Here is a 15,475-nt window from a genome sequence, read left to right on the forward strand (position 1 = left end):
TGTGAGTTATCACCTAGGCACGTTGACATGACACTTGCTGAGTATAAGAATGGTTTTGGGCACTTCTTATCAAGTCGTTCAATGCTTGGAGCTTCTTATCAATACTCACTATGTGCACTGCCAACATATTGAGTAGCTCTACCTGAGTTTCCTGTTTCTCGGCTTGATAATGAATAGCTGCAGACATTGCGTCCATGGTCAATAAAAGCGCCCGCCACAAGGCCCCTGACTTTCCAGATGCTAGCAATTCCTCCTAAAATTTAACCCCCAGTGGTGGGACCGTTGGGACGTTAGTTACCTCTGGATGGACCAATGCAGTGTCCGTAGCGTTTTCCTGCTTATGTGAGTTCCTTGGACTCCTTGAGTTGAAGGAGGAGTGTATCTTCACCGGTGAGCTACTTCTGCAGGTGGTGTGCTGGCTCAAGATGTCTTTTAAAGATTCCAAACACCCCTCCTCTGCTTGTATGGCGTTGGTCTTCAATAGCTGACCCACTTTTATCAGTCCCTCGCAGGCGACCTGCTTACTTAAAAATGCATCTGAACAAGTATCTGAGAGGTTGCTTAAAGGTGGATCCTGTGTCATTATACAGTCACTATCACTTCCTCCCTACAGGGATTGTAAGGTTTGTAAGGGGGAGTTCTGACTCCAGTTGTTCCAATTACTGAGATTTAAAGTAGAGAATGAGTCGAATTGATTGCAATTGTGCACTTCTGCTATAATCATTATGCCTGGGTTACTGAGGTGCAGATTCAGTGAGCTACTCGCTACTGGGCCAACTCATGGGCTTTCCTTGCCTGGGGGGGGCTTCCCAGCGGCTGCTGGAGTTTTCTCAATGTTGGTGTCCCTGGGGAGGAAGATAATGTACTGTTCAGAGCCGCGGAGGGATTATCTACCATCTTAGTTATCAGAAAGTCAGTGATTTTGTATCCCTGTTATCGTGGCCAGCTGGTTTATTAGTGGTTTCTGTGGTTTTCTTAGAGACTGCCGTTTTTAATGGGGATTTCCTCCTGGTAGGTTCACTCTGTTGCTCGACTGTAACTCCCTCCGTTCATCCTGGGGAGCACTGCCTTTGCCTCTTTACTGCTTTTTTTCTCCCTCGAGTTAGTATCATCCTTACTTCTCTTACCGGTGGTATCAGGATTGATCAACCAGTGATGGGATGCTTCTACCAGTACTTGTGCCAGTACTGAGGTGCTATGGCAGCTTCCCTTTAGGCACAAGCCACACCAGTCTATTACCGGCCGCTTACATACAAAAAAGGTGGGCTGCGGCCTAATGCCCTGGAAGAACCCGCACCCTTGAGCCTCAAGCAGCAGGCACCCAATTGCTATCTCGTAGCTTGCAGTGTACGGTATCCTGCTGTTACTTCCTACTGACTTGTACCTTCATGCAAGTCTCAGTTAAGGCCAGTGATGAATTTTGGTGCCCAATATATTTTTTGCATTTGATGACACAGCACAAGAAAATCATGTCTCAAATACCTATTGCAGTCTTTCTGTAGGGAGAACAGCGGAATTCATACAGAGTTCATTTCCCATGTACAAATATTATTATAACCGTTAAGTATTCAAGTACCAAGGTGGGAACTCCCCATTCAGGACTGGGCATTCCCCATCATGTCTTACTGCCTCTCAGGTGGCTCTGAGATTTCTTGTCATCTCGAAAAATTCTCCATTACCTATCTTTTCTCTTATGCTGTTTATGTATGTTAGCAGTTCCTGCTTCCACTTGCAACCTGGAATTACAAGAGGTCACAAACCATTTCCTCTTTCCCTTGTTTTCAATTAGCCTTATTCCTTCCAATTTTTACTTTCAGTAAACTGCTAATATTTCAGACCCAGGGCAGCTTGTTAATCAGTTCTTCTCTGTGTCATGTATTCAGATACCCATTTAATGTTCAAAATACAATGTTTCACTTATCATCCAATATTATTTCAGGTTAATAGCCATTTTAAAAACACACATGAAGCACTCAACTTAATTAATGCCTTTAGGTGCCACAGTCTCAAGCCTATTAATCCAGAATGGCTTGCACTACATGAAGCTCTCATCCCTATTGCATCCATATGGAAGGGGCAGCGATGTATTCAATTAACTGAAACTAAACTTATCTCATAGTGTGTGGAACTCCTAAAGGTGTCTGGCAACTGATGGTTTGGTGTTCTTAAATATGCTATTGGGTTTGTGTTTCTTTCATATATTTTGGTATAATCCACAAGAGCAGTTTATGTAGTAATAATACTGTCACACATAATAACCCTTTATTGTGCCAAATGTTCTTTAATGTGGATTACTAATTTGACGATATTGTTTTAGTTCGAATATGATAAATAGAGCTATGTTCCATTTTCTCCCTTTCTCCAAAATATCTGAGTTTATTTTAGTATGTAATTTCTGCTTTTATCAAAGTTTCTCCTGCATATGAACATTGGTTTTTCAGAAAGTACCTTACATTGTATTTGCCATAACGTAATTTAAGCCTAATGTTGTAAAACAATTGTTAATGTTTTTCGAGATATGGAATACTGTGTACTAAATGTTTCCTTTCTTTCCCTTACTTTTTTTAAAACTGGTTATGTCATGATTAGTAGTTTTAACATGTGCACCACTTAATTTATTTCCTCATATTGCCTTTTACAGAAGTCAACCACAATAAATTAATACTACCTCTAACCTGCTATTTATTTAAAATCAATTACAAAAATAATTAGTAACCTTATTATAGTCCTATTGCTAACCTAGGTCTATAACTAAATTAGTTTAGATGATTGGAATCATATTCCATTAACATATTTTATATTAAATTACATTTTATGCTTCCCTAAGTAAAAAAAAAAAACTAAAATACTTAAACCTCTTTCCAACCCTAATTCTAACCCATCCTTATATTATAATAAATACATGTATTTTCATTTAATTGTATTCCACTTGTTTACCTATAACCTTAACTGTAAATCTTATAGTATTAAATAGGTAGTGTTAACCTAACTCTTACTTTATCCTGTCCTAATATTTTTTCTTAAATTATGTTTCACAGTAATACTAACCCTAACCAGACAATTATAACAAATTATACCACAGTATAGTAATATAAATTATGTTTAAATACGTCTGCAGTTTTTAACCCTTTTGCTAAATTATACCTATCTTAAAACATTTTTCTGGTGCATTGGATGAGGTTTTGGTATACCTCCATAATACAAAAAAGATGCAGATGTTAGTTTCCAATTATTTTCAGTAATAATATCCCAACCAAAATTATGTACAATTAATTCAGTGTTTTATAACCCCATTGCCAAATTATATCTACATCAAAGCTTGTTTCTGATGCTTTGGGTGAGGTTTTGGTATAACTCCATAATATAGAAATGGTGCTGTTAGACCTGGCATCCTTAGCGTGGTCTCCTCTGTCTTTTTTGCCTCTGCTTCCCATGTTTTTTGCTGTGTGTTGGACTTTGTTTTTGCTGGCTTTAGGACTCTGGGTAATTTACCACTGCTAGCCAGTGCTAAAGTGCATATTCTGTCTGCGTAAATTGTATTGGTGATTGGGTTTTTCATGATAGGCATATCTGATTTACTAGTAAGTCCCTAGTAAAGTACACTAGAGGTGCCCAGAGCCTGTAAATCAAATGCTACTAGTGGGCCTGCAGCACTGATTGTGGCACCCATATGTGTAGCCCTGTAAACATGCCTCCAACCTCTCACTGCAGTGTATGTATGTGCAGTCCTGCACTGCCAATTCGACCTGGCAAGTTTACCCACTTGGCAGGCCAAACCTTCCCTTTTTGTACATGCAAGACACCACTAAGGTAGACCTACATAGCCCCATGGACAGGGTGCAGTGTATGTTAAAGGTAGGACATTTACGTATGTGCTTTACAAGTCCTGACAGTAAATACTGCCAACTTCAGTTTTCACTGTTGAAAGGCCTATCTCTCTCATAGGTTAACATGAGGACTGCCTTTAATTATCTTTTAAGTATAGTTTCCCAGTGGGAGCAGATCGAGATAGGGAGTTTGGGGTCTCTGAACTCACAATTTAAAAATACACCTTTTTGTAAAGTTGGTTTTTAGATTGTCAGTTTGAAAATGCCACTTTTAGAAAGTGGGCATTTTCTTGCTTAAACCATTCTGTGACTCTGCCTTCTTGTGTATTCCCTGTCTGGGTCAGACTGACAGTTGGGCTGTTTTTGAATCTCTACTAGACAGTGACACAAAGGAAGCTGGGTTGTAGCCTGCATATCCTGATGAGTCATCTGGGCTGGAGTGGAGGGAGGTGCAGCCCTAAAAAGGGCTGAGCCTGCCCTCACACAATGCAGTCTCCAATCCCATCGTGTGTGTCTGGGGCCAGCCCTGGGCAAGGCAGGATCTTGTCAACAACAGAGACTTTCCTATGACGTTTCCCTACTTCAAAGGCCAGAAGGCGTATAAGTAGTGGACCCAAAACCCCCGATTTTTAGATTACTTCTTGACTCAAAAGGAACCTCTGCCACAGAGAACAGCTAAAGAGCTGGAGGAGGAGCACTGCCCCGTTGCCTTTGACTGTGCTTTGCTGGGTTGGCGTTCAGTTGCTGCTTCTGCCTGAAAGACGACCAAGACTGGACTTTGCAGTATATTCCTGCTTGTGAAGTGTCTCCAAGGGCTTGGACTGAGCATGCGTCCTGTTTTGAAGTCTCAGGGCCATCAAAGACTTCCTCTGTCAGCACCTGGACTCTCTACTGAGATGCCTACCCTGCCAAGTGGTTCCCTCTCCAGTCCGTGGGCCCTTGAGAGGTGAAGCTGGTGGAACCAAGGCAGAAATCCACATACAGGAGCTGTGCAGGGAAACATTTTACACATGACCTGCAACGCAGCTGTAAAAACTACGCACCACCTGCAACGAGGGTGAGAAATTGACACCCCGCCTGCATCGCCGCAGGGAAATCAACACATCACCTGCATTGCAGCTGGAGAAAGGATGCAACACCCACTTGCGGCGGCTGAAATCGACGCAAGCCCCACGCAGTGCTGTTCCTCATCACTGTGCGGCCGGATTTCGCACGCATCGTTGCAGGGCATCAAAATCTACGTCGACCTGCCTTGATTCGAGGTGCCTGTCTGTAAATCGACGCATCACTCTTTTGCGGGAGAGAAAAACAACGCATCGCCTACCCGACCGGAGAAGAAACTATGCACTGCCTCACTTGGGAGTAATGAATCAACGCATCACTGACTTTTCCGATGCACTCTCACCCGTGCAGCTTTATTTTTGACACAAACCAGGTACTTTGTGTAACATCAATGCATCCATTGTTTTCTATGGAGTAAGACTCTTTTTATTTTAAAAATTCATAACTTTACTTGTGTATGATGGATTTTTGTTGTTTTGGCTTTGTTTGATTTAGATAAATATTGGCTATTTTCTAAAAAGATGTGGTGTCCATTTTCTAGTGTTTTCACTGTATTAGTGTGTTAGTACAAATAATTTACACATTGCCTTTGAGATAAGCCTAACTGGTTGTGCCAAGCTACCAAGGCGGTGAGCAGGGGTTATCTTAAGAGTGTATCTCCATTGCTTTGACTAGTGTGAGGGTCCCTGTTTAGACAGAGTGCAAACTGACTGCCAACCTGAGGCCCCATTTCTAACAGGTGCAGTTAAAATAAGTGCAGGTAAGTAAAAGTCAAATAAATTAACGGGGGTAAAGGGAAGGTTGGACACTAGACTGAGACATGAGAAAGAGTGTGAAGATGGCAGCAAAGAATGTATCTTGGACGGTGACAAGTAAATCTGTATATTTTGTCTGTAGGCTCAGAACACTCTGCGTCGCCTGGAAGGTTTGGAGGTTCTGGTCAATCTGACAACACTTCACCTGCGAGACAATCAACTGGAGACGCTAGATGGCTTCTCTGAGCACATGAGGGCACTGCAGTATATGAATATCAGGTAAAGTTCCTGGGGGAGAAAGTGATGAATGCAATCAAGACTCCTGAAGATGTAATTGATAGACAGAGTCACAGCGGTATAAACAAGCACTGATACTGACTGTGTTGTAAGCTAACAGGGGACGGACGATGACGGGGACAGACACCTAGACAAAGAGTGGGATAAACTGCCAGCAAAACACAGTGGCATAACCTGACCCTGGACAGATGATGGCATTGATGGACATCGTTACAAACAGTATTCTAAACTGGTATGAAGACAGGCTGTGCTATAAACTTTCTTTAGGCATATGATTCTACAGATATCAGTTTGTACAGTGGTATAAAAAAGTGCAGACTACGCTATAAACTGACACTGATTGATGGTGAAATAGATACTGGTAATAATAGGTCAGACAGGACTTAAAGGGCACCTGAAACAGTTCCATAAACTGACCTTGGATGGATGGTGCTATAGGCATTATTACACACGTGGTATAATCTAGCACCAAGAGAGATCATGCCATATAGTGACCCTGAACAAATGTTGCAGTAGATAAGACACTAGTGCACACAGTGGTATAAACTGGTATCAAGGCGGTTCATGCCATAATCTGATGCTATTTGTGAATTACTATATTCAATTACCTACAGGTACCCAACACACATAATTACTACCATAAACTTTAAGAAATGTAAAGCTCTTCCCTTAAGCATTTCTATAACCCATTATAAATCATATTAGCTAACCTATTCAGAATGCACAGACCAAGTGTGTATGGCTGCCACACATAAAAGACACAGAGATTATTGGAAGACCCCTGTAGAATAATAAATGCAGTAGTGGACTCGAACTGCCAGGGCACTAAAGAGGGAGTCTGGAAATAATTACTTGGGTGTTCCATATGTAAACCAGGAAGGCTCGCTGGCACCCGCTTACTTCCTCTAACATAAGTACAACAGCAAATGTTATCCTTCATTCGATTTGAACTTTGAAGGCATCCCCGGGATGGCCTACAAAGCAGTATTCATGGGGTGATCAATTTGTCATATTAGAGGGGTCCTAATAGAATAGCCTATTGAGGTCATCTGAAGACAAACCTTTCTGAGGCAAGGATCTGCTCCCTTGGCCCTGCCAAATGCAGTCCAAAGATGATACATGTCATCAGTTGCTGCACTCTGGTCCCTCATCAGAAAATGTGTTATGGGTAACTTCTTAATAGTGTATGAAGAATCAGCATGTCATTTTGGTGTTTTAGTACATTTCCTTCATTTTCATCTCTTCAATAGTTTCACCCTTTATTGACTGGTGGAAGGAGTTTGGTGGTTGTTGTTTCCTCCAGCCAATCTGAAGGGAGAATGTGGTGGTTTACATAACAGGTGACATCTTCTGGCTCTGTTTTTCCACAGGGGTAATCTGGTTGCAAATGTGAAGGAGATGGGAAAGTTGCAGTGCCTGCCAATGCTACGAGCCCTGGTGTTGATGGAGAACCCCTGCGCCGATGAAGAATACTACCGCTCTGAGGCCCTTATCGCTCTGCCACAATTAGAGCGGCTAGACAAGGAATTCTTCGAAGCCGAGGAGAAGCTGGAAGCTGAGGAGGCACGCAAGGCTCGCTTGGAAGAAGCTGCCTTGGGTGCTGAAGATGTGCAGGTGAGCAGACATTGAGGAATGTGGCATTTAGCAGGGATGATGTACTGTGACCAAAAAATGACATGTTAGCTTGGAGAGGGAAAACCTACCAAATCTATTATGGTGGCACGGGAAGGCGAGAAATCAAGACATAATTGTACTATCTGCATATTCCAGAAGCACTACATCTTTTTTTTTCTCCACAGGAACCTGAAGGTGAATGACCTGTTCTCCTGGTAGACTGGAATCCTGATGAGAACAGAATATTTCTTTATTGAATCAGCCATTTCACTCGTGCTCATGACTGTTTGCACTGCTCCACAGTCCAGCTATTTCCTGAGAGGTGGAATATGGCAATAAACTTGGTTGCCTGACTTTCCACCCAAAATTAAAGCAAGGATTTATCCAGCCCACGTTGGAGCCTTCTCCAGTGTGATCTGGGACTCTCAAACCAATGAACGAGGAGCTTCTTCATGCAGTCCCAGGCTATCTTTGTCATTCCACTGCATCGTGTCTAAGATGCCTGTTATACATGTCTGTACTTGGAGAGGAATGTCTCTACCAATTTCAAGCCTTTGAGATCTAAGTTTATAAAGTGACACTTTTCGTTGAAGGTATTCCTTAGTGTTTCACTCTTTGCTTTTCAAACCAAGTTTATAAAGGTATGTTTTTATTGAACTTATCTCTGGACGCTTCACTCTTTCCCTTAAATACAAGTTTTAAAAGATATGCCTTTTGTTGAACTTATCCCAAAATGTTTAATTCTTAACTTCAAACCTAAGTTTTAAAAGATATGCTTTTTATTGAACTTATCCCTGAATGCTTCACTCTTTCCCTTAAACCCAACTTTATAAAGAGATGCTTTTATTGTACTTATCCCCAAATGTGTTACTCTTTCCCTTTAACCCAGGTTATAAAAGATATGCTTTGTATTGAAGTTATCTCTTGGTGTTTCACTTTTTCCCCTTAAACCCAAGTTTATAAAGAGATGTTTGTTATTGGACTTAGACCTGGATGTTTCACTCCTTTCCGTTAAGCCCGGCAGCTTTGACAATTGAACGTTTCCAGACCATCTCCGTGGTTGTCTTCAGTCCTGCTGTGCTGTCCTCTGGCTTCTGAAACGTGCTGTCTGAGTCCCTCAGACAACGTGGGAATATCACAAGACATCTGCCTTTGTGAATGCTCTGAGGGCAGAGTGTCCTGCACTCAACAGCATTACTTATCCCTAAAACGTGTGGGGAGGAGAGAAGAGTTAGAATGTCAAAAACCCTTCAATCAGGGATGCCGTCTCAGTCTCCTGCCACTACCCCACTACGACCATCCATGACCTCAACCCTGACTGCCCCTCAACATGCTGCTGCCTCGCTGCACCACACAACACGGAGAGAGCTTTCTCATTCGTTTCCTGCAAGTGTTCATGCACTTGCCAACACCCAACGCTCACCGCACCCACACTGAAAGTACCCAACACCCCACTCACACAGTCTCACAAACACTCACACAACACTCCATACTCACATGTATGCTCCTCAACACCTCCTCACCAAGCACGACACAAAGATCTGGGACTTTCTTCACGGAAACCTGTCTGAACCCGGCATCAGCACCTTACATTGCTAAAGCCATCACCCAGTATGAGATCATCCGGCAAGACAGAATTCACAAGACCAGAGGCAGAATCACCATTGTCCACAAGAACACCATCAGCTGCACCACGGACACGTCATCCTCTATCATGGCACACCTGTTGCTCAAGCGCCACGTCATTCTAAGTGACATTCTGATCTACAGACCACTAGGACTGTGCACCAACTTCACTGACTTCATCATGGTCATTGTCGCACCGCTTGCCCTCTACACTAGCAATTACACCCCACTCTGAGGCTCGAACTTCCATCTAGAAGTCCACACCGAACCCAACTCAAAAGCACTCATCGAAGACTTTGGAAGCCTGGGATTCACCTAAGGAGTAAAGGGACATACCTACATCACCAGACACCGCCAGGACCCTTTTTTCACCACCTTCAACAATATGAGAGTCAATGGGCGCCACTAGTTTCTTGGACAGACCATGCCCTCTTCAAATTCAGCATTCCTGTCTTGGTCCAACGCACACACTCCACTGCCAGACCAGCCCGCAGAAACTGGAAAAGCATCTCTTACAAGGACAGGAACACCGCTCTCAGCACTCACTGACCTGAGCACAGCAGCAGACTACTCAAAGCCAACAAGAATTTCAACAATTACCCTGACTCCCTTGCCCCCTCTACTACGGCAGTACAACAAGATCTAGACCCCAGTTGGTACATGAAGGAACTCAGTTTGATGAGTTTCCACTGCAAACAACTGGAGTGCAATTGGAGGATGAACCAAGACAGTAGAGAGGACCACATTCAAATCGGACTTGAGACGCTACCATCAATGATCTGGCAGGCCAAAGTTATGCCAGCATCTACAGAAGCAAATAAGTCTTCACCATTGCAGGACCTCTGCAACAATCTCTGCCAATTCTTCAACAATAAAATTATCTCCGTTTACAGCAACCTCAGCCCGCAACCAACCTGACAGACCTTGCCAAATGCGCCCACTCTTATCAAAAGAACCAATGCTAACCACATGGCCCATCTTCCTAACAGAAGAAACTGCCGTCCCCTGATGAAGTCCATCGACTCAAGGACTCGATCAGACTCCTGCCCCACCACACCTACTCTGGAGGACCGCAACCCATCAACGTCATGATGATGCCCATTCTGAATGCCTCCACTTCTTCTGTGACCTTCCAGACTCTTGGAAACACACAAATGTCTTCCCACTACTGAAGAAACCCTCCATGGACTCTTCAACACTTTCCATCTAAAGGCAGATTTCCCTCCTTCCCAGCCAAGGTCTTACAGAAAAACATTAACAGACACCTTACAAAATACTGCAAAAACAGCCAACGCCTTGACACCACTCAGTCTGATTTCAGACTCAACCAGAGCATGCTATCTGTCCTCATCACCGCCATGGATGACATCTGCATGACTCAGGACAGAGGAGCCATGGCAGCACTCATCTTCCTGGACCTCTCCGCAACTTTTGACATGGTCTCCCACCCCACCCTCATCCAATGCCTACATGACAAAGGAATCCAAGGAGATGCACTCCAGTTGACGTGTTCCTTCCTGAGTGGAAGGACCCAGTCAGTCAGCCTAGCACCGTACACCTCAACCCCCCCAACCTTTTCTGCAGATTTCTGCAAGGATCTTCCCTGAGCCTGACCCTCATCAATATATATGTGACCCCTCTAGCCAGCATCATCTACTCTCACAGCATCAACATCACCTAGACTGACAACACCCAATTCATTCTCTCCTTTAGGGACAACGCGCCCAGTATCCAGATCAAGTTCAATGCCAGCATTACTGAAATCACCCACTCCATGAAGACCAACTTTTTAAAGCTGAACACCAACAAAACCGAAATCATAATCTTCAGGAAGAGCACTTCACTGTGGGACTCCACCTAGTAGCCAACAGAGCTAGGACCAACAATCCACCTACGCCAAGAACCTCAGAATCATCATCAATAGCATGACCGCCCATGTCAATGCCATCATCGCCTCATGCTTCCATATCCTTAAGATGCTGAGGAACATTTTCAGATTGCTTCCAATCAGCCCCCGAAAAACCATCATGCACTCCCTGAGGACAAGCAAGCTGGACTATGGGAACACCCTCTTTGCTGGGATCAGCAAAATATTCACCAGAATGCTGCAGACCTTTGGAGCCTCTGCACCTGGAATCACTCTCAACCTCAAGGGCTGCACTCACATCACACCACACCTGAAAGTGCTCCACTGGTTCCCCATACACAAACTAATACAATTCAAACTCCTCACACACACTTTCAAGGAACTACATAACATGGGCCCAGCATACCTCAGGAATTGCATCTGCTTTCACAAACCTTTCAGACAACTCCTTTCGTCCAGACTCCTCATTGCATACATCCCATGTATACGAAAAACCTGATCCGGCAGTTGAACCTTCTCCTACACTGCTCCTAAAGCGTGGAACGACTTGCCACTACACATAATAGCCTCCTCTTCACGTTATGAATTCTGCAAGAAGCTGAAGACCTGACTTTTCGAGTAGTGTTACTAGGCCCTAAGCATGGCTAGGCTCACACCTGTCAGCACAAGGGTATAGTGCACTCTACAGATTTGCATAACATAACAATATAACTTCAGGCACGTTGATGTATAGCTGAGGGAGATTTCAGAAACTAAAAGATACCAGTTTGATATTCCAGAATAGACTGGAACTTGTCCATCTCAGGGGCAGTTGAAGCTTTTTCATAAAGTAAACTCCCAAGCCTTTCTGGCAAAAGTCTGCTAAAGGAAGAGTGTCCAAGAGAGTAAGCCAGCACTTGCTTGTGCTCAAAATACTTCACCTTTCTACAAGTGGACCATGAATGGTACTTGTTGCAGAGTGTTATTTCACTACTTTGAGCTAGAGCATGGATACTCACAAACATCTTTCCAGGGGCCACAAAGTTTGGTCTGTGATGTAGCCGAGCGCCGCATTCATGCTAGAATGGTGGCGGCCAGGAGAGGAGTTGCTGGGGGGTCCCTGATTTGGGGGATATGGTAAGGTGGCTATAGGGGAAGCGAAGCATGTAAATCAAGAGGCGCAGCTGCACAATGTGAAACCAGAAAACCTAGGACAATCCTGGCTTCCCCACTTTACCAAATTGTGTTATCCTAGGCGATGGCTTTATTTCACTTTTTCTCCATTTTCCTCATTATCTCATATGGGGACCTCAAAATGCATGTCTTCAGGGTGTGCGCTGTACAAAACCTTCTCCTGCGTTTGATTTAATGAACTATAATGTTGTTTATGTATAATAGTAAACCAGGCCACCTAAAGGGTGCACAAAACTGATTTGCCTCTTAGTTCACTGTTGGCATTGTCATCGGGTTTGGGAGAAAAATCAGTGTTTCTGAGTTCATGTTTGGAAACTATTGCTTTATAAAAAAAAATACTTCTCAATCCACTGATATAATCTAATATCCTAAGGTGAAACGGTTGTGCATGATAATGAAATACACTTTTTGAAACTTTATCATACTTTTACACTTTTGCTGCAAGATGTCTTCAAAAATGAAGGTGCCCCTAAAGTTAGGCAGTGCAGGAGAACCTAGATGCTTCCTTTATTAAACTTAAATTAACCTTTATACAAAGGCATGCATGATTATTTAATATCTTTTCAATGTTAATGTTGAGTCCAGTAAACAGCATCCCATTGCTCCTGCTGAGCGTGGGCCGTGTGTAAAGACCAGGAGGGCTGCATGCGGCCCCCTGGCCTTACTTTAGGTATCACTGAGATAGAGTCTCCAGATCTTCCTTTTAACCCGCAGTTGAAATATCTTCTGCCGGAACTAGGCCCATTGCAAACACCCACAAACCAGGGGCGGCTCCTCCGCTAAGGCGGAGGAGTGTTGCCCCACTGGATTGTGGGGAAAATAAAAATAAAATGATAATATCGCTACGTTATTATCATTTTATTTTTCCTGGGAGAAGGGGCGCGGCTGGGCTGGAGGGAGGGGGGCAGAGGAGGGCTATGTGCACCACAAAGTGTGCATGTCTGTTTGGCTGGCTGTTTTTGGGCTGGCCAAACAGACATGCGCACTTTGCATATTCTCTACCCGGCTGTATTGCACAGGCGAGTGGAGAACATGCCCAGGTTCCCAGTCTGAGAGGCAAAGCAGGCCGTTCAGACCAATCACGACACAGCTGTCATGCTGGTGACAGCGGCGTCGTGATTGGCTGGGAGCCTGTGTGCAACCAGAAAGAGCACTGACTGGAGACGAACGTGCCCCCCAAAGATAAGCGTTTCTTTTCTTTTTTTCATCCCCTGCTACTGCCACAAACGCCAGTTTCAGCTGAGGATATATTAATGGGGCAGTGCACAAGTGGACCATGTGACGTTTAGTGACACTTTTAGTGACATCGAGTGCCGAAAGATAAATCGCCATCCAGCTCCTCTTCTTATGCAGTATTAAGATCTTCATTCAGTGCATCCAGCAACAGGTAAACAGTGAAAACATTAGGTAGAGCATTTAAAAAATACACAGTTTTGAAAGTCAAACATACCAAATACAGAAGCTTGAAAGGAAAAAACATTGTTCATTGACTTTATACGACATTTAATCCAAAAAAACTAAATATTTAACTCGCATGGAAAAACATAAATTAATTTTCCGCTTAGAATCATGTTAAAACCGTTTTAACAAAGCAGATCGAGAACGTTAATTGTAAATGTCTAGAGCTCAAGGTCTGAGCCTGTTTTGCAGGAGAGTCTGCTCTTCGACCACTGTGGATGATCCAGGTAAGTGCTTTGGAATGATCATGTACAGTTGGGATGTGCAGAAGAGTGGATGTCTGCCAGCATCTTGGGAACTTGAAGAGTGAGAGGGAGTTGAGGACTAGTGAGAGGTGGAAGTAAATAGAAATTACTCTGTTTTAAAGTAGCGGGCAGTGACCCAGTCAGAACTACTGACGAGGCATTGGTTTGGGATTGTCAGAAAGAGTTTTAATTTCCAACTCCGATTGGTGTACAATTAAGTATTATTTGTGGTATGTAAATAAATGGAAAAGATACTCATCACTTGTGGGGCGCAGGTGGCAGCAGATGGGGGAGGCGGGAGTCAGTGAAGGACTGAACAACGGGGGGTGGAGGCAAGAGGGGTAAAACACATGACAGTCAGCCTTGCATTGTTTGTTACACATTCTAAACCCAAAGAAATTGGAATAAATGGGATAGAAACTGTATTTTGGTTTACCTAACTAGTCACACACAGGGACTTTAAAGCAAGCTTACGTGGTTAATGTGCCTGCTGCAACGCTGTGTATGCATCCAGCATGTTTCAGAATAAAACACTGGTAGGATAACTCTAGTGGTTAATGCACCTTATGGAGAGATCTTCATACATGCTCAAGTACATTTCACAAAGTTGTCATTTATATAAGGACGTCATGTAGGTTGACAATGTTGTTCCATAGATTCTTGTGTTAAGAGTAAGTCACACGTTTGCAGCCTTTTAACTCCTTAAGGGCCCTATGTACGAACACTTTGTCCCATAGACACAGAATGGGTAAAAACCTTTGCTACATCTGGCCCTAAGTGTGAGCCTTTGTTGGTGCAACATGCCTGCTCACAGCATGAGGAAGGTGTGCAGTTATGTATCCACTTAAACATGCCCAATTGAAACCGCAAAGCATCCGTTTGAAAACGTGCAAGTGTTAGCCCAATCTCTTGTTTATTCTGAGGTCAATAAATTGGATTCAACGGGGTATTAATAAACACTTGTCATATATGGGTTCTACAGCCAATCACTAGCCAGATCCGGCCATTTACTAGTTGTGTTCCAGTGGTGAAAAACGAGGCTTGCTTCCAGCGCTGTGACCTACTAGTGCTAAACTGCAAAGCATCCTTCACCAGACAGAAACCAAAAAGCAAACCCGAAGTCCTTAACTAAAGCAAAGCACATACATAGCGACACCTCTAAGGACCCATCCACATACTACAAAATAAAAACGCCTTTCTTTACTTCCAAGCATTGCACTACTGTGGTTGTAAGTTTAATAGTATTAGTCAACAAACACAAACATTAGTTCCAAGATCTCTGACAGTGTGCTAGTATAGGGCCCATGAACCACAGATGGGAAGCTGCAGTAGAAGGGATTTTGTTCAATGTGGGTTTTTAGTGGCATTTATGGCAACTCGAACTATGCTCTCATTTCTTCCAGATGCCATTCCAGCCCATCGACAATAATACATGCAATACATGGGTTCCTGCAGTCCCAGTGTAGAAGCCCATCTCTGTTTTCCTGACATCTCTAGTTACCTGTAATAATGAAAGGAGGACTGCGGAACTGTAATAATGTATTACCGTTG

The 15,475-nt window shown here is 43.4% G+C and overlaps 1 protein-coding gene across 2 annotated transcripts in view; it reads left to right on the plus strand.

Moving 5' to 3' along the window:
* The window catches only part of LRRC23 (leucine rich repeat containing 23), a 34,063-nt gene extending 25,592 nt beyond the window's left edge, over positions 1-8,471 (plus strand). The window contains exons 6-8 of one of the 2 annotated variants that reach the window (XM_069243065.1): positions 5,787-5,923; positions 7,312-7,555; positions 7,741-7,903. In XM_069243065.1, coding sequence (XP_069099166.1) covers positions 5,787-5,923; positions 7,312-7,555; positions 7,741-7,758 — 399 coding nt within the window. In that variant the 3' untranslated portion in view covers positions 7,759-7,903. Of the gene's footprint in view, positions 1-5,786; positions 5,924-7,311; positions 7,556-7,740 lie in introns of both variants that reach the window. The other variant, XM_069243064.1, reaches the window with a different exon arrangement.
* The last annotated feature ends 7,004 nt before the right edge of the window (positions 8,472-15,475 follow it).

The sequence above is a fragment of the Pleurodeles waltl genome, chromosome 7 (assembly GCF_031143425.1).
Source record: "Pleurodeles waltl isolate 20211129_DDA chromosome 7, aPleWal1.hap1.20221129, whole genome shotgun sequence".
NCBI classification, from domain to species: domain Eukaryota; kingdom Metazoa; phylum Chordata; class Amphibia; order Caudata; family Salamandridae; genus Pleurodeles; species Pleurodeles waltl.